Here is a 26,569-nt window from a genome sequence, read left to right on the forward strand (position 1 = left end):
GCTGTGGTAAAGAGCTATAGGCTCTCTTTCGCTTTATGCGTTATTACAGTGCCCTTTTCAGGGCGCTGTTTGAACCCATTGTGGTACGCTTGTGCGTTAGTACCCTCTTCCAGGGTATTTTTCCTATTTCCCTACCTGTCCCTATCCCCATCCAAATCCTTTTTCCTTCCTTTTCCCTCAGGTAGATGATGAAATAGGCTGTTATTTTGGCGATGGCACAAATGTCCCAAATGGAGGATAACGTGCCTCTGGAGCCGGCCTTCTGATACCTGATACCTGATTTCTACAATATTAAAGGTTTACGTTCAAATGGCATAACTATTTTTGCGAAACAAAGATGGGCGTACGTTCCTTGATTCCATCATCAGATAAAGTGGTCTAGATTTGGAAGAGTGTGAGAATCTCTGTCTGTTACTGACAATTTTGCAAGAAAATGGGCTTCCACATTTTCTCAATGTCAACTTTTACAGATAGGATTTATTGTCAAATCATGGCAGTATATCCCCCAAATGTGTTTAAGTATTTAAGTCTATAGACTATAGTATGACAAGCTCATTTTTGTACAAAATTTATATTCAATAGAAATACAGAATCATGCAGCTGATTGACCGATAAAGCAAACCTAATAAGTAGTACCCGAGCAGAAGGGAATAGCAACAGCATAATAAAATGTGTTATTTTGGAAAAATAACTGAGTAGCGGAAACAGATATTTTCATGTTATTTACATAACATATCCTGTTATGAACTTGTCTGACATAAACGGCAAAATAACAAAAATTATAACAAAAAAATGTTCCTGGAAGACCTGTTTAATAACATGTTTTGTTAGTTTCAATAACAACTTAATAACAGCGAATTTTTAAAATATTTCAATAACAAATTTTGATATGAATACGTTATTGATAACAATCTGAAAACAAAATTTGCCTTTTTTTCTGTTGCGGATAGGAACTCCTCCAAAGTCCCATATGAATTCAATGGGATACGCAACAATAGGATCTATTGTTAAATGTTTCATTCATAATTGGGACGCTATTGTTGTCGCAAGCGATTTATTGTCGAAAACAGAGAGAAACAATAATTTTCGTTTATTTTCCAAACAACTTACGATGAAAAACTACCGTCGTTTTGAAACCCTTTATTAGGTGGTTCATTGTTTATAAGATTAATGTACATTATTACCTCATTGATTGACACATTTATCCAAGTGAATCTAAGTGGGCTCGATGCAGTGAAATCAATAAAAATAAAATGCCTAAAAGTTCTTGATGACTTATTTTTTTACATTTTTGTCGAAAATGTGTTGTTCGTCCTTGAATTCTACCAGTTGATCGAAAATGTTTCATAGAATGGCAAACACTCTATTACACTCTCTATTTTCGTATTCATACCTAACTGAAACTGGGACAAAAAAACAGGTATACTTTTCAAAGTAGGTACTTATAAAACAAAAGGCTGATAAGGTGGCTCTGTCACAGTTGAAACGTAATGTCAGTAAGAAGAAGAACTGATGACAAAATAATATTTTCTCTTACAGTTCTCACGGAATACTGTGAACAACGAAAATCTCGAATGGTGTAGTTTTGATTGCAAAGCTAGTTATGTTGTAATATAATTAGCATAGCATAGCATAGCATAGCATAGCATGAATACTTGCACAAATCTTGGATGGAGTTGCAAAGTTGAATATATCATTGACATTGCTGATGTCGCTACTATCTACAATGTTATAGACTCACTCAGCTCCACACACCTGGCCAAGTCCTTGCAAGCATTTATAAATCCCTTCATCAACTTAGAAAGAGCCCAGAACTGAAGCAGCTTCCAATAGATGAAAGGATGTTGAAAATAGCGAATTTTCAACTTACATGTAATTTTATAACAATATAAAGTACATAGAGTGTAATCAGAAAGATCTCACCTAGTTCCTCGTAGTCCACTGACTCTGAGCGTTGCACCTGTATTGATCTGCTTGAAATTGATCTCAATTATTTTTTCCGGACCCGTCTCCGAGATCCGAAATCCGTAACAAACATCTTCAAACGAAGACGATTCTTCCAAATTCCGAACTGTTAAATTCACAAATTGAAGCACTAAAAGTGTTCACGTTCATCACCACTTAGTCGCCGTACATTATCACAGAAAAAGAATACGCCTCACTGATCCTCTTCGGTATCACACGTGGAATGTTTTCATCGGCCGAATCGACGTTCACGCGTGGACGAGGAAACGTCTACACCACGGCATATCGCCAAATATACAAATAAATCTCTTCATAAACCGACACATTTAAGATGCCGCACATTATCACTGTCACAGAAAACGAGTACATCACACTTTTATGGTATCACATGCGGAAACTTTTCACCGGCCGAATTGAATTTTCAACGGAGACGAGCAAAAACGTGACAGCTAATCAAAAATACGTCCATCCGCACGCCAGCTAGTTATGTTGTAATATAATTGATCAAATATTTGTACAGTCTCAATGACACAATAATAACTGAACTTGTGCTACAACAAAACATATTATTGAAATGTAATTTGAAGAAAATATACCAAGAGCACGATCATAACAAAATAAGATTGCCCAACAGAACATGTTATGGAACGGTGATGACTTAATAAGTTAATAATAACAAACCGAGATACATATAAAAACAAGTTTTGTGATTCCGTTGTTCTCTCTCTCTCTTCTTGGCGTAATGTCCTCACTGGGACAAAGCCTGCTTCTCAGCTTAGTGTTCTATGAGCACTTCCACAGTTATTAACTGAGAGCTTCCTCTGCCAATGACCATTTTGCATGTGTATATCGTGTGGCAGGCACGAAGATACTCTATGCCCAAGGAAGTCAAGGAAAGTTCCTTTACGAAAAGATCCTGGACCGACCGGGAATCGAACCCGTCACCCTCAGCATGTGCATGCTGAATACCCGTGCGTTTACCGCCTCGGCTATATGGGCCCTATATTCCGTTGTTATTATTTCGATATTTTCCTCTGCTCGGGGAGAAGTGTATAATGTGAGCAAGAAGTTTTAAATTTGATATTTCTGTTTTTATACTGTTGATTATCATTTTCAATTTTTATGTTCAGTCAGAGTGGACCAAGTACAACAGTTCAATATCACATGAAGGGTACTCAATTAATGAGCTATTTAAGAATTCTTAACTTGAACATTTAATAGCTAAAAACTTTTGAATGTATTTTCATAGTTTTAGAAATATTGTAGTTACACAGTTCATAATAATTTACTCAGAGGACTGGCATTTTTCAAATATTCGTTCAGACAGAGTGAACCAAATACACAATTCTTAAATAATCGGTAAAATTAATTTCTTCATGAAACGGGTATTGGAACATTTCAATAAGATGCCCAACATCTACTAAACAAACATATTTTGATTTGGAAAGGATTGCGAAGAATAAGGTTATTTCAACTATTTTTCTTAGAGACACATGATTCACTCTGTCTGCACGCGAAATGCCACAATATGCTTCAACACGATGATCTGTAAAATACGATATTGACCAAAACAAAATGGAAATTCTCGTGCTTTTTTGATCAATAATCATCAGTAAATGAGTTAGGGAGTCATACGATTTGGAAACGTATCACATTTTGATGATAAACTATTTTATTTATTGGATTTTAACCAATACATATTTTTTTTAACTATCTTGATATCAAGTATATGGACCACTCTGATTGCACACTATTATCGATTTTTGCAGTTCAATTAAAAGAAAATTGTACTAAAATTAATAACATTATTGTAATTGTAATATTAATATTGTAACATTAAAAAAAATTGTGTGATTGTTCCAAGTAGCTTAAGTAATTCTTAATAAAATGCCATAAAATCTGATCTAATCTTTCTCAATGTCTACTTTTACAGAGAGGTTTTGTTGTCAATTCATGGCAGTATATCCCCAAAATGTGTTTAAATATACAATAAGTCTAGTATGACAAGCTCATTTTTATACAACATTTTATATTATTGTTGTATCACATTATTATATCAGAATTATTAATCTGATTGGCTGATAAAGCAAACCTAACAGTTTGGGTTCTCAAGGACAGCATTTGTTAGAGTTTTCCATTCAACCTCTACATGTTCTGAAACATTAATGACACGTTACAACCAATAATCACCTGACAGCTGTTTCTGATAGAATAATCACATGTAGCGTCTGAACAAAACCAGTTCGCTGTACAACTTTTTCCCCGGAGTACCTTCCACAGTGCAACGAACCATTACGACGCACTCGCCGGATTTTCCCGCCCTCTTTGCTGCGCTGGCTGCGCTGTACCGTTTGAGGGCAAATGTGCTACCAGAAAATGTAAACATTTCGTCATTGGTCTCCATTCCGAGATCCGACCTACAGAACCAGTTCAGTTCACACTTTGCAGACGTCCGCTGATGTCCAGTGCAGCGCAACGGTTCGATGGCAGTCAGTGCCGCCGGTGGTTGTCTTCGGTGGGCGCCGATGTAAATTATGGGAACGTGCGCCGCAATGGGTCTTTTGTGTGGAACGGAGTTTCTGCAATGACCACCCAGGGTCGTTGAAACATTATGGTGCAGTAATGCTACCAACTGCACGGTTTCGCTCTATGTGAAAGTACATATAATTTGCCATTGGGAATATAAACAAATAGCCATTTGGTAATTTTCGTTTGTACAATTAAATTGGTTTATAGAAAACTGTAAAAAACAGTATTGTTTGAAACTTATCAATGGCTCTCTAATCTCCGTAAAATTTGAAGAACCATGCGTCTCCATAGAATTGACACACCTCCGTTTGGATTTCTTCGTGAAATTGTTAAGCTTTTTATGTTGTATCGATCAATCATGAAGATCAAACATGAAAGAAGATAAAACTGTGCGAAACGCTAATCGATGGTGAAGACTGTTAATTTGACTGATCGGTCAAGAGTAATATGTAACTAGTCTATTCTCTGTTCTGTGAGTGATAAATATTCATTCATTATTTAAACAAGTCAATAGAACTCATTTGACTCAGAAAACGATACATCTTGCATTCGATCCCCTTATTGGAAGCCGGCAACAGTTTGTTATCCTCAAACGAGATCACGAAGTCGGGAAATCCCTTTGACGAGATGCTTCTCATCAACTATACTAGTTGCATGTGTTTAAATAGGTATACATTTTATCCAACGGGCAATTACCGCCCAGCTGTTGTCTAGGCCTTTGAGCGGTTCTTCATCAAAACGATAGTCTGAGGTTTTGCGCGCCTCGTTGGTTGGTTGCGTTGATGCAAGCAGATTGTTCAGCTCTTGACTGCTGAGCTGTCTGTGCAAACTAACTAGCCTATCTCTCCGCTCACAACATCGATGTGCTCTATAAAATGATAACGGTCTGCAACCGGCAAATCTCGCCATGGCCACGGTCGACTGTCTGCGGGGAGCTAATAAAAAGTACGAATCCCGGTCGGCTTGTTCAATGTTTAACGTCGACAAACGCAAGGAGCGCATCAAGCCGAGCAGAGGAAATGAGGCTTTCTTCGAATGCCATCAACTGGGCAGAGAGTGTTTATGAGTGATTTTCAGTGCTTCAGCAGAATTAACTAAGCCCGCCTTATCTCTGTGCGAGCCGGGTTAGGGTACATCGTGTCGTTGTCAAGACGAGTGAGAAGTGATTAAAATTGCAAATTGGAACTTATTTTGGCGCACTGTTTTAAATTTTATGCGTCTCGTGGGGCAAGGGATATGCAATGAAACGATGATGGTGTTAACAGGAATTTCATGAAATTATTCATATTATGATCAGAAGCAGAATCAACCGTTCGAAACTAGGTTAGTTGTGGTGTTTTCAGGTCATCTAGACCGTTGTGGAGTTTTATTTACTGATATTACAGTTTAACTAGGGCCTACATAGTCGAAGCGGTAATCGCGCAAGTATTCAGCAAAACCATGCTAAGTGTATCTGGTTTCGATTCAGGGGTTTTCAGATCGTGCACCGCAAAGCATTGAGAAGTGTATCGCGCCGAATATAAAATTCTGCTTTCACTTTAAAATTCATAACCTGCTTGATGCAAAACCTATCGAATGAATGGGAACACGGTTGAACTACCAGAGGGGGCTCCAGAAGGCGAAAGAAAAATTTACAAAACATTACGGATGGAAATATCATATCGTTTTTCTCAACCATTTGCTATAGATGTCCACAGCATTGAACATCCTCAAAGAAATGTATTCTCAAGAATTTCGTTAAAAATCTTGGAAGTAATCCTACTTGTAGTAATGCATAGAGCCTGAGTAGGGATCTGATCAATCAATGATTTCTATATCAGCTTTCCAGAAAATTATTAAAAATAGAAAATCTTTTCCTAACTCAAGAGATTTCCGATCTCATGAGTTGGTCAGAAATCTTAGTGAAATTTACCAAATACCTTTTTTTATTCGTATTAAGGCCGGACGGGATGGTGGTTGAATCGTCCGCCATTGCTCTGTTGCTAGTAAGATGCAAATCTCAACTTCTACTTAATATTATTGACTAAAAATTTGATCGTTCATTTGCTCACTTGTGGTGCACAATCGACTAAAGTTTCGGCTACGTCAGTGCAGTGGAAATTGATATTTGCTTCTTCAAAATCGCGAGGCAAATTGTTAGAAAGAGAGGGAAGATATGAAAAATTACACGTCGTCCCGTGCGGCCTTAACGAGATTTTTAGCCCTAGGCTAGTTCATCTCGTACCAAATACCTCTTTAGAAATATGAAAAAAAAACTCAAATTAAAGTGATGATGATTAACCTGGGCTTGTTAGGGGAATATCTGTAAATAAAAAGAAAATCGCGTTAAGTACTGTTCCTTTGAATTCCACTAAGAATTTGCATCCTTTGACAGATACGTATTTCGACCTCAACTGTAAGGTCGTCTTAAGTGTCTTGTACTTGTACTTGAGGTTGTTCTGGGAATTCTTACTTCAAAAGAAAGGGTTGACTTACTGTAGGATCGTCATAAAAATCCGATTCAACCAACATTACATTTACTTAATCGTCGAGTTTTATTTCCGTATGAGGCCGAATCCATCTGCTGAAAAACAACGCTGACAGAACTGTTGTTAACGTTCCCTGTTGTTGTTCCCTGGCTACTAAGTTTAAAGATTGAATATCTGAGCGAAAGAGCATAAGATTATGATTTAAAGATCGATCCAAGAAATAGAAATACACTAGAACTCCAATGGCGCTGTAGTCACTTCTCCTATTTAAATATTTTACTAACTTTAATTGTATTAATTGACTATTTTTAAGTGCTCATCTTGTAAAGGATCTTTTGTTTTGGTAAACAAAATTTATTTGACACTTCTAGTACCGCTACTGACGCTGTAAGGGCGTGGCAAACTAGATGTTAGTCACACGAACTGTCACGACATTGGACTTCTGTGGCTAGTTATTCTAATATCCAAGAGCACTGAGATCGTATCCTACTTTTTGATCCTTATCTTTGCTCAGATGAGCAAAAGATGAGATCAATTGCAATGCCTGGTTTAATGTCTTTATTTACGTCAGGTTCTGGGTCGTTTTGCCGAATATTGGTGAAGAAAATAGATAAGCCTATCTTTTGAGGCTGAGGAATAAGCGTTCCAGAAAAGATTGGCGAGGTCACTTATTTGCTACACCACAAAATTGACCTCAATGAAATGGCTATGACCGACGTAATAGCTAGAACAAATAAATTCAAATTTGTTGACCCCGACGCCATGATGAAAAATAGACGAACACTATCGCCTCCTCTATAACGGTTCGCGTTGTAGAAAAAAACTAAAAAAATTCAACAAGCCGGAAAAAATGTTCCCCCTTTCGACCCCTCCGGACGTTCTTCTATGAAACTTCCCTATAATCTTAAACTATGATTAACTGACGAATTCAGCTACGACCGTTTGCGACCAGATTGGTGGTAGTCACTTAGGTGTCGTACCTTCAATATAATCAAAAACTGACAAATACCTCCCACATTGCATTGCAGAGAACACTTTTTTCCCAACTTTTACTCTATCTCTATCCATCACATTATAATGCTCACAGAATCAGGACACTGTGATCATGTATAGCTCATGCTCATTGAAGTTGCCGATGAGCCCAATGCCTGCTCTAGATCACTATTATTATATGTATCACTGATGTGATATTTAGGTGGTTTTAGCCAAAATCAAACTTTTCAATGAGTAACTACTACATATCTATATACATATTCATCCCAAGTAATATTTTTACTCAAATAGCCTGGAAGAGGTTCTTCCCTGGGCTCGGATTATATCTTCCAGGAAGCTTTCACAGATAAAAATAATGAGGTTTACACGTCATGTAAACTTCATTTTAGTCATGTAAGCTTAGTGCTATGATGGTTTACATGATATATCATGTAAATTTGTGTTATATGTCATGTAAACTCTCAGAGTCATGCTGAATTACATGACATATAATGGAAGTTTACATGATATTTCATGAACTTTACATGATATGTCATGTAAACTTCTGCGATATCCCACGCTCCAATTATGTGCATCATATGTCACAGAATTTTACACTCTTTTTTCGATCTGTGTTGATTTCAGGCCTACATGTAGCCGATGTACTTTGCAGCAATGATTGAAATAGCTGAATGTATAAGCAATGGCACAGTTCTTTTTAAAATCAGATCTTCAAGTTATATGATATACTTATACGGATCATGCTGCTGCATAGTATATCGGGGATTTGTCGAAGTCATTTATGTGCCGGGAAAATATGATTCCAAGTTGGTGAGAATATTACAAATTGAGGGAGGGTACTAGGCCCAGTCAGACCCCTGAATGAGCAATATGGGTTTAGTGAGGGTATGCCATTGATGGTTTGTACTATTCTCCGAGGCTTTCGAAGTCCAACAGGGCACGTCCCCGGGTTGTGGATAGGGGGAAAAGGGAATCAGCCAATGTGATATTATCTCCTATGGTGTTGTAGTACGTATAAATGATCTCATTATATGGAAATTTAAACCTTGTAATGCATTGTCCATAACTTTAATTTTCTAAGCTTGACAAGGTTTTGAAGACATACAGGGGATGGCCAAAATGTTTGGGATAGGCAACTTTTTTTTCTCTCACTAAAAAGTTCAACAAGCTATAACTTTTCATAGAGCGCATCAAAAAATCTCAAATTTTGACTGTTTGTCAACCTATTATGTGTGCATCATTGGTACAAATTTTGCGATTGATTAATATTTCGTGAAGTTAGAACCGTTCTATTTTTCAGACAGCTCATTTTTGAGGTGTCATATCTCGGAAACCAGTGAACCGAATTGTCGACGATTTACGCGGTGGTTGGCAGAAATTTACACGATGGTAATGTAATTTTACATTATATCTCATGTAAAAGTACACTAACTCTAGCACTCCCTTTATGCACATGATTTCTCGCTGAATTTTAATTACATATTTTTTTCTGTTTGTGTTTACACTTTTGGCTGTCACCCCCATCGTGAAAAGCCGTCATGGATTGCCTTATTGTCGTGAAATTTGATGGGTTTTAGTTCATCGAAAATAATTAGACTCGTATTTTTTTTTTATTTTGTCATAAGGGGGACCTTGGGCATCCAAAAAATCAAGGTTTTTCAAAACTTGGCATTTTCAAAAAAAATCAAAATTTTTTAACCAGTTGACCGATTTTAATCTTCTTTCTTTATTTGATAGATTATCTAAATTCCATTTAAATGGTTTCATTAGAGTATAACATTTTAGAAGAAAATATTCGATTAGGAAATTTTTTAATCTCTTAATTTTGATATAAACTATGTTGAGGGTATCTGGGTTCGATTCCCGGGCTGTCCTGGATCTTTTTGAAATGGACATTCTCTTAACTTGCTTAGGTATCATCAATATCATCATATGTGTCAGACAATATACGAAACAAATGCATAAATGGTGAATTGAGAATGTTCTCATGCTGCTCTGTGAAAATGCTCATAGAATACTAATCAAATAGATTCTGTATTAATCAATGGGGCGATCAAACAAGGAGAACTCGAAAAAAGTCCATCTTTCTTCCATTCTGTGTCATAGTTGATTAAGCTCCATCACAGTTTTAAAAGATGTGACGCTTCCAAATTAAAGTCATCTTGTTTATAACATGTAGGCAAATACAAACCGGACAATCCGTCGATACGTTTGCAACTCTTATAAAACACACACACGTTCTAATCTAAAACTCCCAACCTTCCCTAATTCAGTTCAAGGTTGCCATTTGATGGATTCTAGTATGCCCACATTATAGCTATCGCCGGATGGACGAATGAGAGGAACTTCACGCCGCCATTATCTCCCTTGTGCAAAACACTGGATGTTCAACCTTCCATTCATTCGCATCGATGCCGATCAACCGTCCGTCCATTCACTGACTGCTGCTGGCATCTGATCCAATCAATGCAATGCTCTGATCTTTGCAATGTGCGGCTGACATTAAAAGCTTGTTCCCTGCTTCTTTGTCATTCATTCCCAGCTCTAGACGATTTCAATCAATCAACTAACCTTCGGCCTATCGAATCAATCGAATCAGCCAGCCGAATCTGGTTCCAGTGAACAAGCTTTTGAATGAATAGATCAAAACTTTCTTTTTCGTTATCGAAGTTGAATTTTTCAAATAATTATACCTCGTGATTATTTCCCAACAGAAGTGACACTTAATATAATTGCCGCACTTAGCATCGAATTTCCCAATAGGCAATCATGAATCGTGTGAACTCGACAATGGAGCCAGTTACACAGCTCACATCCGACAAAATCCACTCGAATCAAATTAAAGATTTTTCCATCGCTTAGTCTCCTCCCACTCACACATGAGCCACCCACATTGCTCCACAATACTAGCTGTCGGAAAGTGTCACCCAACAACCACACTCATGTAGCTCCATTGCAGCGCTTATTCCTGATGGGCAGATGAGCTTTGTGAAATATCCGTCCGTCGCGCTCGTGTATCGAATTACAGCAACGAACACTTAACACTCGGAGAAGCCCGCAGGCCATCACCCGGCTAACTAGCCGGTGCGGTGTTCGGCGCAGGTGGTATCTGGCTAATGAGATTCCAGCAGCAGTCATTGCATCGACGACGCCCGCCATCGCACTGGGTCGATACTGGGACGACACATGTAATCGCATTATTGTTCTCGCCCGTAGCCCGTGGATCGTAATAATGTGATTAATTTGAAATGTGGGACAGGAAGCGTTCGATCGCAACGATTTATTTACGAGGTTTGGTCCGATAACAGAGCCGGATTTGAAGTTGGCGATGTTGCAGCTAGGTGCAGCTAACTGTGGGGTACCTGGCGACTTCGAGGTATCACTGGAACTTCAAGCAGAGTTCCTATAATAATATTTTGCTGGTAATGTTTTGTCGTAACTCACGAAAGAATTACGGTAACAACGAATGAAGCGCTGTTTTTTGTTGTATGTGAGCACGTATGATAACAAAAAAAAATGAAACAACATACATACATACATTTATTTGTTCAACATCACATTTAAAACAAGACATAAACAACAATAGTACGCCACAATACTCGGTTTGCGGCTGCCGCTCTCCATCCTCGGTCGCGCCCAATGCTCTCCAGGTCCACGCTCCACCTGGTCCGCCCATCGTGCTCACTGCGCTCCACGCCATCTTGTGCTAACCGGATCAGTTGCAAACACCAGCTTTGCAGGGTTGTTGTCCGGCATTCTCGCAACATGCCCTGCCCACCGTATCCTTCTTTGGCTTTGGCCACCTTCTGGATGCTGGGTTCGTCGTAAAGTGCAGCGAGCTCGTGGTCCATCCTTCTCCGCCACACACCGTTCTCCTGCACACCGCCGAAGATCGTCCTTAGCACGCGTCGCGCGAAAACTCCGAGTGCTTGCAGGTCCTCCTCGAGCATCGTCCATGTCTCGTGTCCGTAGAGGATCACCGGTCTTATTCACGTGTTGTACATGTTGTATTTGGTGCGTGGGTGAATCATTTTTGACCGCAGTTCCTTCTGGAGCCTGTAGTAGGCCCAACTTGCGCTGATGATGCGCCTCCGAATTTCACGATTCACGTTGTTGTCAGCCGTCGGTAAGGATCCGAGGTAGACGAATTCCTCCACCACCTCGAAAGTATCCCCGTCTATCGTAACATTACCACCTAGACGGATCCGGTCGTTTTCGGTTCCGCCTACCAGCATGTACTTTGTTTTCGAGGCATTCACCACCAGTCCGACCTTTGCTGCTTCGCGTTTCAGGCGGGTGTACAGCTCTTCCACCGTTCCAAATGTTCTGGCGATAATGTCCATGTCGTCCACAAAGCACACAAATTGACCGGATTTTGTGAAAATCGTTCCCCGGCTGTTCAACCCAGCTCGTCGCATCACACCCTTCAAAACGATGTTGAAGAGTAGGCATGACAGTCCGTCACCTTGTCGCAGTCCCCGGCGAGATTCGAATAAACTGGATAGTTCACCCGAAACCTTTACGCAGTTTTGCACACCGTCCATCGTTGCTTTAATCAGTCTAGTCAGCTTCCCAAGAAAGCCGTTTTCGTCCATGATTTTCCATAGTTATGCGCGGTCGATACTGTCGTATGCCGCTTTGAAGTCGATGAACAGGTGGTGCGTTTGGACCTGGTATTCACGGCATTTCTGGAGGATTAACAGTACGATGAAGATCTGGTCCGTTGTCGATCGGCCGTCGATGAAGCCGGCTTGATAACTTCCCACGTACTCATTCGTTTTAGGTGACAGACGACAGAAGATGATCTGGGATAGCACTTTGTAGGCAGCATTCAAAATAGTTATCGCCTGAAGTTCTCACATTCCAGATGGTCGCCTTTCTTGTGAATGGGGCAGATTACCCCTTCCTTCCACTCTTCCGGTAGCTTTTTGGTTTCCCAGATCCTGACTATCAACCGATACAGACAGGTGGCCAACTTTTCTGGGCCCATCTTGATGAGTTCAGCTGCGATACCATCCTTACCAGTTAGTTTTGAGCTAATGAATAGCATCCTTAACATCCCTCAGCGTGGGAGTTGGTTCATTTCCGTCCTCCGCTGCATTGGCGTCGTCGTTTCCTTCGTTTCCGTGGTCTCCCGTGCGTTCACCACGCTATTCAGGTGCTGATCGAAGTGCTGCTTCCACCTTTCGATCACCTCAGTCCGTCCGTGAAGAGTCCTCCGTCTTTATCCCTGCTTATTTTGGCTCGCGGCACGAAGCAGTTACGGGATACGTTGAGCTTCTGATAGAACTTCCGTGTTTCATGGGAACGGCACAACAGTTCCATTTCTTCGCGCTCCGCTTCTTCCAGGGGGCACTTTTTCTCCCGAAAGAGGCGGGACTGCTGTTTCCGCTTCTGTTTGTAACGGTCCACGTTCTGTCGGGTCCCTTGCTGTAGCATTACCGCCCTCGCTGCATTCTTCTCCTCCAAAATCGTTCCCAACTGGAAAGTGGGGGAAGGCGTACAAGAATAAATAACCCACATCTTCTTTATGGACGATCTGAAGCTGCTTGCGGAATCAGTACAGAGGCTGCATCAACTGTTGCAGCTTTTGATGGTGTTCAGCAACGACAACCGGATGGAGTTTTGAATTGACAAATGCCGGTCAGTCTATCTTTGCCGGGGTCAAGTAGTGGACGCCATCTGTTTACGCGTCAACGAACAAGAGGAGATTCGGAATATGTTGAAGGCGAAGCGTACAAATACCTCGGCTTCCTGCAACTGGGAGGTATTCGCCACACACCGATCAAGAAGAAACTGCAGGGCAAATTCTTGCATCGGGTCAACTGTGTTCTGAGGAGCTTTCTGTCAGTCGACAACAAGATCAAGGCGATCAACACGTTTGCTGTGACCTGTTGACCTACAGCTTTGGTGTGGTAAAGTTGACCAAGGCTGACCTCGAGGCGTTAGAACGTTAGGAGTTCACCAAGCACCGAATGCGCTATCCAAAGTCGTCCATAGAGAGAGTCACCCTGCCACGTGCAGTAGGGTAAGAGGCGTCATACATATCCAGCCACTATGTGTCTCCCAGATCCAGTAGTTTCGGGCATATTTCGTAGAAAGCCAGAATCCTCATGAAATGTACCGCAGTGTATGTGAAGCTGACCACGGTTACAGCGCCCTGCATTAGGGTGGGGCTAATTCCAAAAAATCTCTCCGATATATGATTTCCCAAGTGGAAAGTGATCTACTAGTCGAAATAAGTCAGCTGTACAAAAATGAGCGATTTCGGTTGATATTTAGGGGTGGCGCAAAGGGTTCAAGTGAAATTTTTGCTAGAACAAACTTTCAAAAATCATTTCAAATTTAATTTTCAAACTTATTTTTTCTAGACTAAATCGGTGATTCTAGAACCCAATTGGACCAAATTTGTGCTCAAAATTGCGATATCTCTACTGGTTTCTGAGATATTTGAAAAAAATGTCGTTTTTCAGTATTTTTTGGGTTGGGTACCAAAACATGACATTTTTTTTTAAATATCTCGGAAGCCAGTGGAGATATCGCAATTTTGAGCACAAATTTGGTCCAATTGGGTTCTAGAATCACCGATTTAGTCTAGAAAAATAAGTTTGAAAATTAAATTTGAAATTATTTTTGAAAGTTTGTTCTAGCAAAAATTTCACTTGAACCCTTTGCGCCACCCCTAAATATCAACCGAAATCGCTCATTTTTGTACAGCTGACTTATTTCGACTAGTAGATCACTTTCCACTTGGGAAATCATATATCGGAGAGATTTTTCGTAATTAGCCCCACCCTAGCCCTGCATCTGGCGCAAGGGGATTATCAGCTGAACTGCTGAACTGGAAGCAGAAGGAGTTGCATGGAATGCACCCCCATCAACTGGAACTCGAGCACATTGATAAGGTGGTGTCGAACGCGTGGTTGGTGCGGGGTGACCTTTTCTCGGAAACAGAAGGTTTCATGGTAGCCATCCAGGACCGGATAATTGCGACGAAGAACTATCGGCGGTACACACTGCACGGACACGTGCAGGACCGCTGTAGGAAGTACAATTCAGTAGAGGAAATGATCGAGCATGTCGTTACAGGCTGTTCAGTGCTAGCTGGATCAGCCTACATCGATCGCCACAACAGCTTGCTCTAAAGTACAACTTGGTCGATAGGTTAGTACGTTTGTACTAGAGATGGGAAAACAGATTAAATTTTGAGAGTGAATCGCCTCCGATTCACTCTCAAAAAAGAGTCGACTCTTTTGATCGATTCAGTAACTCATTTCTGACATTTGAAGAAAAATGTCGATTTTCGATGTGAACCGACTCCTTTTCGTACATTCCTGAAAATCTGATTTCATGGCACGGACGTAGACGATATACACAAATACCTGAGCACGACGTTAGTAAAATGCAAGATACACAGATTTTCCTTCATTCCATCAAAGAATCGATTCACTCGTGCGAGCCGGCCACACAATATAAGAATGGAAAAATGATCAATTGATGAAGATTGCGATGTTCTGCGTCGAATCATCATTAAGAGCGCTGCCAATCTAACTTTTTTTAGCAACTCATTGGAATCGTAATGAACATAAGTGAATCGTAACTCTTTTGAAAAGAATCATTGTTCACTCACTCGGTTTCGCGAATCGATTCTATGAGTCGATTCGCGAGTGAGTTACCCATGTCTAGTTTGTACCCTACTACAAGTACCAGCCGGGCCCGGTTCTCGAAAATAGTTCCATAAAGCTGTACTGGGATCGAGAGATCATTACGGACGTCCACAATCGGCCCGACATTGTAGTTTACGACAAAAGGATGAAGCGTAGTACTATGACCTAGCGGAGGCGTTGAAGCAGATGTGACACCTGGAGGACGTCCGTATAGTTCCGGTTGTCCTCTCGGCAACCGAAGTTGTCCCTAAATCTCTCCTAAGGTGCCTAGACGAGCTGGAATTGAAGAAGGACCTGAACAGCATCCTGAAAGCAGTGATTCTTGGAACCGGTGGTATAGTTAGGCAGTTCCTGAATCATCACAACTGACAGTACATCCGCAGCAGTGCCTTATTGATAGAATAGAATCGGACTTTGCCCACCCGAGACTACACTTGACGTTAGGAAAACAAACATGCTTTACGTATCTAACTGCGTACTAACCTATCAAGGACTGTTAAGTTTTGGTAATTCAAGGACTCACGTGCGTTCTTACTGTAGAACACAGTCTGTAATTTGACAGAGTTTTGCAACTAGCCAAAAGTCCCGGGTTTTTCTTTGTTGTCCTGGGACTAAACTAGAAGCAAGACATGGATGGGGCTAGAGTTCCGATGCATGGATAAATATCAGTACCACCGTTTTGTTTTTCTCAGAATTCAAATAGATTGTGTTTGATTTGGGGCGCTCTTTCACTGGGATTCAAATCTCTATGATAACGGTACCTTTTCATCGCAATCGATTTCTTGCACCTCTGGGATAACAAAACAGGAACTGTACAAAACTCGATGCTTCATTGCCTCTCAATGGCAATGGAGTAGTTTTGCCTATGATCGCATATTTGTCCCATATGAATAGAAAACCCAGCAAATATGGGACTGATATGCGATCATAGGCAGAGTACGACATGCACTAAATACTAAGGATACGGGTAATGCCACAAAAGATCTAAATACTGGTCGCAGTGGCTCACCCGAACAGAAAAAAAAACATCCGCAGCAGACTTATTAGGATATAAGCAAACTGTCTAATGAGACCCACAGAGACTAATCTCTTTCGGCATTCCGATTGCTCGGAATAGGAGAAAATTTTCAGCAATTTTGCTGAGAAGTGCCAAAATTTCATAATAATAATCATCATCATCAATCATCGCCATTCGCCTTAGATTTGAAAAGGTTGATTAAAAAATCACTGAAAATTAAAAAAAAAAAAACATATCTTAGAAACGATTTGTACAATTGATGTGGAGCTATATGGAAAACAAGTACACTGACGCTGGTCCTGAACTGTGTCACATGTCTGAAGTGCATATCGTATGTATGTACGTGTAGTATCCAGAGGTGTCAGAGTAGAAGAAGCGATATTTTCTTAGTTTTATTTTGTATTTTGCATTTTCTTAGCGTACACGCATGTGTTTATCTGAGCGTGCATGAATGGAATTTTATAAACGTGCTCACGGGCTAACGCCCGTAACGCACCCTAAACGTCAGATACATTGACTCGTGCTTGATAGATGAGGATGCTTCAGTTTAGTGAATATTGTTGTGACGGACGGATGTTCGTCGTTAAAATTTAGAAAAACAATTCGGCTGATGGCGGATCGGCCGAATGGTAAAAAAAATAAGTGACCGGATACCACAATGGCGAAGTCGGTTTGGAGCCGTAGCGCTCCCACTGTTTTGTAAAGTGTTAAGGTTTGTATTATTGTGAAAACGAAACAGATTCCCCTGGTAAGACTCCCTGACGGAAGATCAGCGGAGTAGGCCGGGAGGTAAAAAAAAAAAAGAAAATATTCCCCCGGTAAGACTCCCTGACGGAAAATCAGCGGAGTAGGCCGGGAGTTGAAAAAGAAAATATTCCCCCGGTAAGACTCCCTGACGGAAAATCAGCGGAGTAGGCCGGGAGTTGAAAAAGAAAATATTCCCCCGGTAAGACTCCCTGACGGAAAATCAGCGGAGTAGGCCGGGAGTTGAAAAAGAAAATATTCCCCCGGTAAGACTCCCTGACGGAAAATCAGCGGAGTAGGCCGGGAGGTGAAAAAGAAAATATTCCCCCGGTAAGACTCCCTGACGGAAAATCAGCGGAGTAGGCCGGGAGTTGAAAAAGAAAATATTCCCCCGGTAAGACTCCCTGACGGAAAATCAGCGGAGTAGGCCGGGAGTTGAAAAAGAAAATATTCCCCCGGTAAGACTCCCTGACGGAAAATCAGCGGAGTAGGCCGGGAGGTGAAAAAGAAAATATTCCCCCGGTAAGACTCCCTGACGGAAAATCAGCGGAGTAGGCTCGGAGGTGAAAAAGAAAATATACCCCCGGTAAGACTTCCTGACGGAAGGGCAGTGGAGTAGGCCGGGATGTGTGATGATGATCACAGACAAACAGAGGATGCGTGATGATGATCACAGACAAACAGAGAATGTGTGATGATGATCACAAACAGAGGATGTGTGATGATGATCACAGACAAACAGAGGATGTGTGATGATGATCACAAACAGAGGATGTGTGATGATGATCACAGACAGACAGAGAATGTGTGATGATGATCACAAACAGAGGATGTGTGATGATGATCACAGACAAACAGAGGATGTGTGATGATGATCACAAACAGAGGATGTGTGATGATGATCACAGACAAACAGAGGATGAGTGATAATGATCACAGACAAACAGAGAATGTGTGATGATCACAGACAGAGGATGTGTGATGATGATCACAGACAAACAGAGGATGTGTGATGATGATCACAAACAGAGGATGTGCGATGATGATCAAAGACAAACAGGCGATGCGTGATGATGATCACAGACAAACAGAGAATGTGTGATGATGATCACAAACAGAGGATGTGTGATGATGATCACAGACAGAGAATGTGTGATGAGGATCACAAACAGAGGATGTGTGATGATGATCACAGACAAACAGAGGATGTGTGATGATGATCACAAACAGAGGATGTGTGATGATGATCACAGACAAACAGAGAATGTGTGATGATGATCACAGACAAACAGAGAATGTGTGATGATCACAGACAGAGGATGTGTGATGATGATCACAGACAAACAGAGGATGTGTGATGATGATTACAAACAGAGGATGTGTGATGATGATCACAGACAAACAGAGGATGCGTGATGATGATCACAGACAAACAGAGAATGTGTGATGATGATCACAGACAAACAGAGGATGTGTGATGATGATCACAAACAGAGGATGTGTGATGATGATCACAGACAGACAGAGGATGTGTGATGATGAACACAGACAAACAGAGGATGTGTCCCTCCCAAGAAATACTGCATGGTGGTACCGGAGGGGAATTTAAGGTGGAGGTGAACTAGGAGAGTGTTTTTAGTGGGTAGGCGCACATTCGAATCCCACACAGCGTCTTTAGAAGATTTTTGGACTCCTAGAATAAAAAAAAAAAAAAAAAAAAACAGAGGATGTGTGATTGTGATCACAGACAAACAGAGAATGTGTGATGATGATCACAGACAGAGGATGTGTGATGATGACCACAGACAGAGAATTTGTGATGATAATCACAGACAAACACAGGATGTGATAAGGATCACAGACAAACAGAGGATGTGTGATGATGAACACAGACAAACAGATATGTGATGATGATCACAGACATTTTTTTTTTTTTTTTTTGGTTTTTATTTCTGTGTATTTTAACTAAAGCTAATTCTACACTTGGGATGATCACAGACAGAGGAATTGTGATGATGATTACAGACAGACAAGGATGTGTGATGGTGATCACAGACATACAGAGGATGTGTGATGATGATCACAGGCAGAGAATTTGTGATGATAATCACAAACACAGGATGTGATAAGGATCACAGCCAAACAGAGGATGCGTGATGATGATCACAGACAAACAGAGGATGTGTGATTATGATCACAGGCAAACAGAGGAAGTGTGATGATGATCACAGACAAACAGAGGATGTGTGATGATGATTACAGACAAACAGAGGATGTATGATGATGACCACAGACAAACAGAGGATGTGATGATGATCACAGACAAACAGAGGATGTGTGATGATGATCACAGACAAACAGAGGATGTGTGATGATGATCACAGACAAACAGATGTGTGATGATTATCGCAGGCAGAGGAATTGTGATGATGATCACAGACAAACAGAGGATATACGATTATGATCACAGATAAACAGAGGAATTGTGATGATGATCACAGACAAACAGAGGATGTGTGATGATGATTACAGACAGAGGATGTGTGATGATGACCACAGACAAACAGAGGATGTGAGATTATGATCACAGACAGAGGATGTGTGATGATGATCACAGACAAACAGAGGATGTGTGATGATGATCACAAACAGAGGATTTGTGATGATAATCACAGACAAACACAGGATGTGATAAGGATCACAGACAGAGGATGTGTGATGATGATCACAGACAAACAGAGGATGTGTGATGATGATCACAGACAAACAGAGGATGTGTGATAAGGATCACAGACAAACAGAGGATGTGTGATTATGATCACAGACAAACAGAGGATGTGTGATGATGATCACAAACAAACAGAGGATGTGTGATGATGATCACAGACAAACAGAGGATGTGTGATGATGATCACAGACAAACAGATGTGTGATGATGATCACAGAGGAATTGTGATGATGATCACATACAGGATGTGTGATGATGATTACAAACAGAGGATGTATGATGATGACCACAGACAAACAGAGGATGTGTAATTATGATCACAGACAAACAGAGGATGTGTGATGATGATCACAGACAGAGGATGTGTGATGATGATCACAGACAAACAGAGGATGTGTGATGATGATCACAGACAAACAGAGGATGTGATGATGATCACAGACAAACAGTGGATGTGTGATGATGATCACAGACAAACAGAGGATGTGTGATTATGATCACAGACAAACAGAGGATGTGTGATGATGATCACAGACAAACAGGATGTGTGATAAGGATCACAGACAAACAGAGGATGTGTGATTATGATCACAGACAAACAGAGGATGTGTGATGATGATCACTGACAAACAGATGTGTGATGATGATCACAGACAGAGGATTTGTGATGATGATCACAGACAAACAGAGGATGTGTGATGCTGATCACAGACAAACAGAGTATGTATGAGTATGACCACAGACAAACAGAGGATGTGATGATGGTCACAGACAAACAGTGGGTGTGTGATGATGATCACAGACAAACAGAGGATGTGTGGTTATGATCACAGACAAGCAGAGGATGTGTGATGATGATGACAGAAAAACAGAGGATGTGTGATAAGGATCACAGACAAACAGAGGATGTGTGAATATGATCACAGACAAACACAGGATGTGTGATGATGATCACAGACAAACAGAGGATGTGTGATGATGACCACAGATAAACAGAGGATGTGATGATGATCACAGACAAACAGTGGATGTGTGATGATGATCACAGACAAGCAGAGGATGTGTGATTATGATCACAGACACACAGAGGATGTGTGATGATGATCACAGACAAACAGAGGATGTGTGATAGGATCACAGACAAACAGATGATGTGTGATTATGATCATAGACAAACAGAGGATGTGTGATGATGACCACAGACAAACAGAGGATGTACGATGATGACCACAGACAAACAGAGGATGTGATGATGATCACAGACAAACAGTGCATGTGTGATGATGATCACAGACAAACAGAGGATGTGTGATGATGATCACAGACAAACAGAGGATGTGTGATGATGATCACAGACAAACAGAGGATGTGTGATAAGGATCACAGACAAACAGAGGATGTGTGATTATGATCACAGACAAGCAGAGGATGTGTGATGATGATCACAGACAAACAGAGGATGTGTGATGATGATCATAGACAAACAGATGTGTGATGATGATCACAGACAGAGGATGTGTGATGATGATCACAGACAGAGGATGTGCGATGATGATCACAGACAAACAGAGGATGTATGATAATGACCACAGACAAACAGAGGATGTGATGATGATCACAGACAAACAGAGGATGTGATGATGATCACAGACAAACAGAGGATGTGATGATGATCACAGACAAACAGAGGATGTGTGATGATGATCACAGGCACACAGAGGATGTGTGATAATGATCACAAACAAAGGATGTGTGATGATGATCACAGACAGAGGATTTGTGATGATGATCACAGACAAACAGAGGATGTATGATAATGACCACAGACAAACAGAGGATGTGATGATGATCACAGACAAACAGAGGATGTGTGATGATGATCACGGCCATACATGGGATGTGTGATGATGAGCACAGACAAACAGATGATGTGTGATGATGATAATGATGATGATGATTTTTTTGCCATAGGAGTAGAGAGGAAGGCGGATGTAGTATCCAGAGGTGTCAGAGTAGAAGAAGCGATATTTTCTTAGTTTTATTTTGTATTTTGCATTTTCTTAGCGTACACGCATGTGTTTATCTGAGCGTGCATGAATGGAATTTTATAAACGTGCTCACGGGCTAACGCCCGTAACGCACCCTAAACGTCAGATACATTGACTCGTGCTTGATAGATGAGGATGCTTCAGTTTAGTGAATATTGTTGTGACGGACGGATGTTCGTCGTTAAAATTTAGAAAAACAATTCGGCTGATGGCGGATCGGCCGAATGGTAAAAAAAATAAGTGACCGGATACCACAGTACGTAACTTCTATCAGTTCCCAGGCATCTTTCATTCCCCAATGGAGTCCAAGCGAAAGCACAGTCTAATGACCAATTAGATGATTATCTCTGGCGTGGCACACTGCCCCATGTCGTTTGTCACCACACCGTGCCATTGCGCTATGGTGGTCCCAACAGTAGCTATCTGTCTATTGTTTCGCCATTAGCGGTAAGCTGTGCAGGGTAGCATACGTGTTGTGATATACGCTTTGACTAGGTGAACCACGTGGACGCAACTGTGACATATGGATCACATACATATTTTGGAACGTTCTCGTTCGTCCACTGAAGCTCGTACATCAACCTACGCCTAAATAATGGCTAGCATGTTGTATTATGTATACGGGCAGTCATTAGATCTGATGGACCGCGCTCATTACCGCTAATGACTTTCCCCGAAACCGAAAAAATAACTTTGCCAGTCCAGGTGTTAATATATCATCATTTTTTTCCTTCCCGTTTCAGCCTTAATGTGCGCGTCATCCTGCTGATTCGCGATCCAAGGGGGTCCCTGCAGTCCCGTAAGCATCGGGTGTGGTGTCCCGGTCAGCCCGACTGTGACCACCCGCCCACCGTGTGCAATGATATGCAGCTCGACTACGAGGCGGCCATCGAGCTGACGAAGCTTTTTCCCACGAGGTTTAGGTAAGTGGATTGAATGTGTTTTATACTGTGTAATGTGATTGTGTACATGATGTCATTTGTTGCTGCTGCTATTCGATGTGACTGTGTAGGCTTCCCTTGGGCCCAGATGCCCATGTAGATCAATTCATTACGATTAATTATGACCGAGTAATCATGTGTCATACTTGTCCATATCAATTATTCTGCCATAACCATGATGAAGTAACTATTGAGTAAGATGTAATAAGAGAAAATTGGTATCTCATGTCGGATTGAAATAAACATTTCAGCTGAACCATAAATTGTAGAAAAAAATATGACGACATTGTAGTTTTCTCGAAGATTTCATGTTATTGCTGACTGAAAACTGATTTTAGGTATACTAGTTCTTACTACTATTAACACTAACCGATGCTACACCTCTTTTAACCTGGTCTCCAGTTAGCCAACCCGGAGACGGCGGGTTCGATTCACGTTCCGGTCACGAAAATTTTCTCGACTCCTTGGGCATAGTGTATCATTGTGCTTGCCTCATAATATACATAGTTATGCAATGGTAGACAAAGAAAGCCTTTCAATTGATAACTTTGGAAATGTTCATAGAACACTAAGTTGAAGAGAGGCAGGCCAAGTTCCAGTGGGAACGTAAAGCCATACAGAAGAAGGAGACCTCTTTTAAACATTCTTATTCTTCTTCTTCTTCTTCTTCTTCTTCTTCTTCTTCTTCTTCTTCTTCTTCTTCTTCTTCTTCTTCTTCTTCTTCTTCTTCTTCTTCTTCTTCTTCTTTTTCTTCTTATTCTTCTTCTTCTTCTTGGAGTAACATTTCAACAAATCCTGCTCCTCAGCTTACGGTTCTATGAGCACTTCCATAGTTATTTACTGAAAGGCCCAGATGGGGTTTAAGTGACCTTTTTTTCGATTTTGAGTTGAGCAAGTCAAAACATTCTTCAAATTTCAAGCTTTTAGGAACTCTTTATTTTTATCGATAATTAAAAATTAAACTAATCGGAAAACATTGGGTTGATATTGGAAACTCTATACATTTTCGTATGGGATGCATAATTGATGATAAACTTTGAGCCTCATTTACTCGAAAGCGGGGTCTTGTCACTTACACCCTTTGCTTCATTCTGCTTTGCTGACAGTTAAAGACTCGGTCTTTGCCTACCCGAGATAAAACTTGATTATGACCCCTGAAAAGCTCCTGAAACCCTCTAGGCCCATACTTCTCAGCATTTTTAAAAGAATTCAGGAACCCTTTTCATGATTTCAGCATGAATCCCTCCAAAGAAGCCTCCAGGAATAATTTTGCCATTTCCTTCAGGATTATTTTTTTAGATTTTTTCAGGAATTCCGTAAGAAATTTCTCCAGAAATTCTTTATGATATACCTCCAGGAATTTCTCCAGTTTTCACCCAACCATTCAATAATTCAATTCCCGGATACATTCCTTAGCAGATTACAGAGAAGTTTACCTTGCCAATCCTTCAGAAGTTTCATCGATGCAGGGTCATTAGGCCGAATGGTCAGTAGGCCGAATGGACATTAGGCTGAATGGACATCGGGATTAACTGCTATTCAGCTGTTATGAAACTACAAACGGATCTGTTGTTTTACCTTTTTCAACAATTATTGCCAAAAACTATTTTAACCCTCGAGTGATCGCGCTGTTGTATTTTATACAACACGTTGGAAAAATTTCGCTTTATGTACACAGATAAAAATAATGATATTTGCACGTCATGTAAACTTAATTTTAGTCATGTAAACTTAGTGTTATGATGGTTTACATGATAATGTTGAAAAAATTATGATTAGTGGATGCCCGGACCGTCCGACCTAAATCTCTTGTAATTATTACTGTGGAAATCTCCACCAGATGTAATTATTACAAGTATTGCATTTTTCATTGAAAATTTTCTTTGCCTCGCTGAGTTATATGACGTTTTCTCCCAGCGAAAGCTTACGCGATACAGCAAATCGCTATATTTCACACTAACACAGAAAAAAATCTGTCAACAATTACAAAATACACATGCATTTTTAGCGAAATGCTCTATTTGCATGACAACAATCCACTCCCACAGCTAACGGATGACCGCCGTCAAATATCAGGATTGCCAACTGTCCGGCGACTGCTGTCAAATCTCTTTGTCGCCGAATCTGGCGCTGGGTCTTCGGCGCGGAAACCCAAAGGTAGGAATAAAATTTTGGGGTTTGCGCGCAATATACCAAAGCGGACAACAACGATGCAATTGATGGAACAAATATTGTGGAAATCTCCACCTGATATATTTGTCCCAGGACCCTTTAGTGAAAAGGAGAGTTCTTTCAGAAAAAAAACTCTCAACCAAAAATAGTGTTCTCAATGTTTATTACACTTACCAAATGTAAGCTGGCATAACAGCGTGAGCGCCTGAATGGATTAATCGATCTGAAAGCTACATGAGCCATGCCCTGCCACTAAATGCATGGCGACCTAACTACTCTATCGATGCATAAGCCTGGTCGCACATCAGTGCATTTGTGTGCGTGAGCACTCCTAACACTCCCGCCACCTCTCTGACAGTTGGCTCTTTAACTCCTGTAAACAACCCGGACCACGTGGTCACTGCCAGCACGGCACTGACAGCATTTTCCTACACTGAGAATAAAATGGTTTTGAAATTAAGAAATGCTAATTTCAACACTTCCCCTCATTTCTTCAATTTCAAACTATTTAACATTTCTTGAAACTTGAGCTCCTAATGATTTCTTCTATTTACTCACTTGAAAATAAATATGCCAGCATGAGCTTCTGCTCTCTTTCATTCATTTATTCATTTATTTAGTTAACATCAAATTCATGATAATACTGAACCAACAATTTGCCGCCATAATACTCGATTTGCAGCTGCAGCTCTCCAACGTCGGTCACGCCCAACACTCGCCAGATCACGCTCCACCTGGTCCGCCCATCGTGCTCTCTGCGCTCCACGCCTTCTTGTACCAACCGGATGGTTAGCAAACACCAACTTTGCAGGGTTGTTGCCCGGCATTCTTGCAACATGCCCTGCCCACCGTATCCTTCCGGCTTTGGCTACCTTCTGGATGCTGGGTTCGCCATAAAGTGCAGCGAGCTCGTGGTTCATCCTTCTCCGCCACACACCGTTCTCCTGCACGCCGCCGAAGATCGTCCTTAGCACCCGTCGCTCGAAAACTCCGAGTGCTTGCATGTCCTCCTCGAGCATCGTCCACGTCTCGTGCCCGTAGAGAACCACCGGTCTTATTAACGTCTTGTACATGGTACATTTGGTGCGGGGGTGAATCTGTTTTGACCGCAGTTTCTTCTGGAGCCCATAATAGGCACGACTTCCACTGATGATGCGCCTTCGTATTTCACGGCTCACGTTATTGTCAGCCGTTAGCAAGGAACCGAGGTAGACGAATTCTTCTACCACCTCGAAAGTATCCCCGTCTATCGTAACATTGCTGCCAAGGCTTGTCCTGTCTCGCTCAGTCCCACCT

The 26,569-nt window shown here is 41.1% G+C and overlaps 1 protein-coding gene across 4 annotated transcripts in view; it reads left to right on the forward strand.

The window, feature by feature from the left end:
- The window catches only part of LOC115253815 (carbohydrate sulfotransferase 5), a 134,196-nt gene that overhangs the window by 72,134 nt on the left and 35,493 nt on the right, over window positions 1-26,569 (forward strand). For all 4 annotated transcript variants that reach the window (XM_062850859.1, XM_062850860.1, XM_062850861.1 and 1 more), the window contains exon 4: window positions 22,904-23,083. In XM_062850859.1, the coding sequence (XP_062706843.1) occupies window positions 22,904-23,083 (180 nt within the window). The remainder of the gene's footprint in view (window positions 1-22,903; window positions 23,084-26,569) is intronic.

The sequence above is a fragment of the Aedes albopictus genome, chromosome 2 (genome assembly GCF_035046485.1).
Source record: "Aedes albopictus strain Foshan chromosome 2, AalbF5, whole genome shotgun sequence".
In the NCBI taxonomy this organism is placed as follows: Eukaryota; Metazoa; Arthropoda; class Insecta; order Diptera; family Culicidae; genus Aedes; species Aedes albopictus.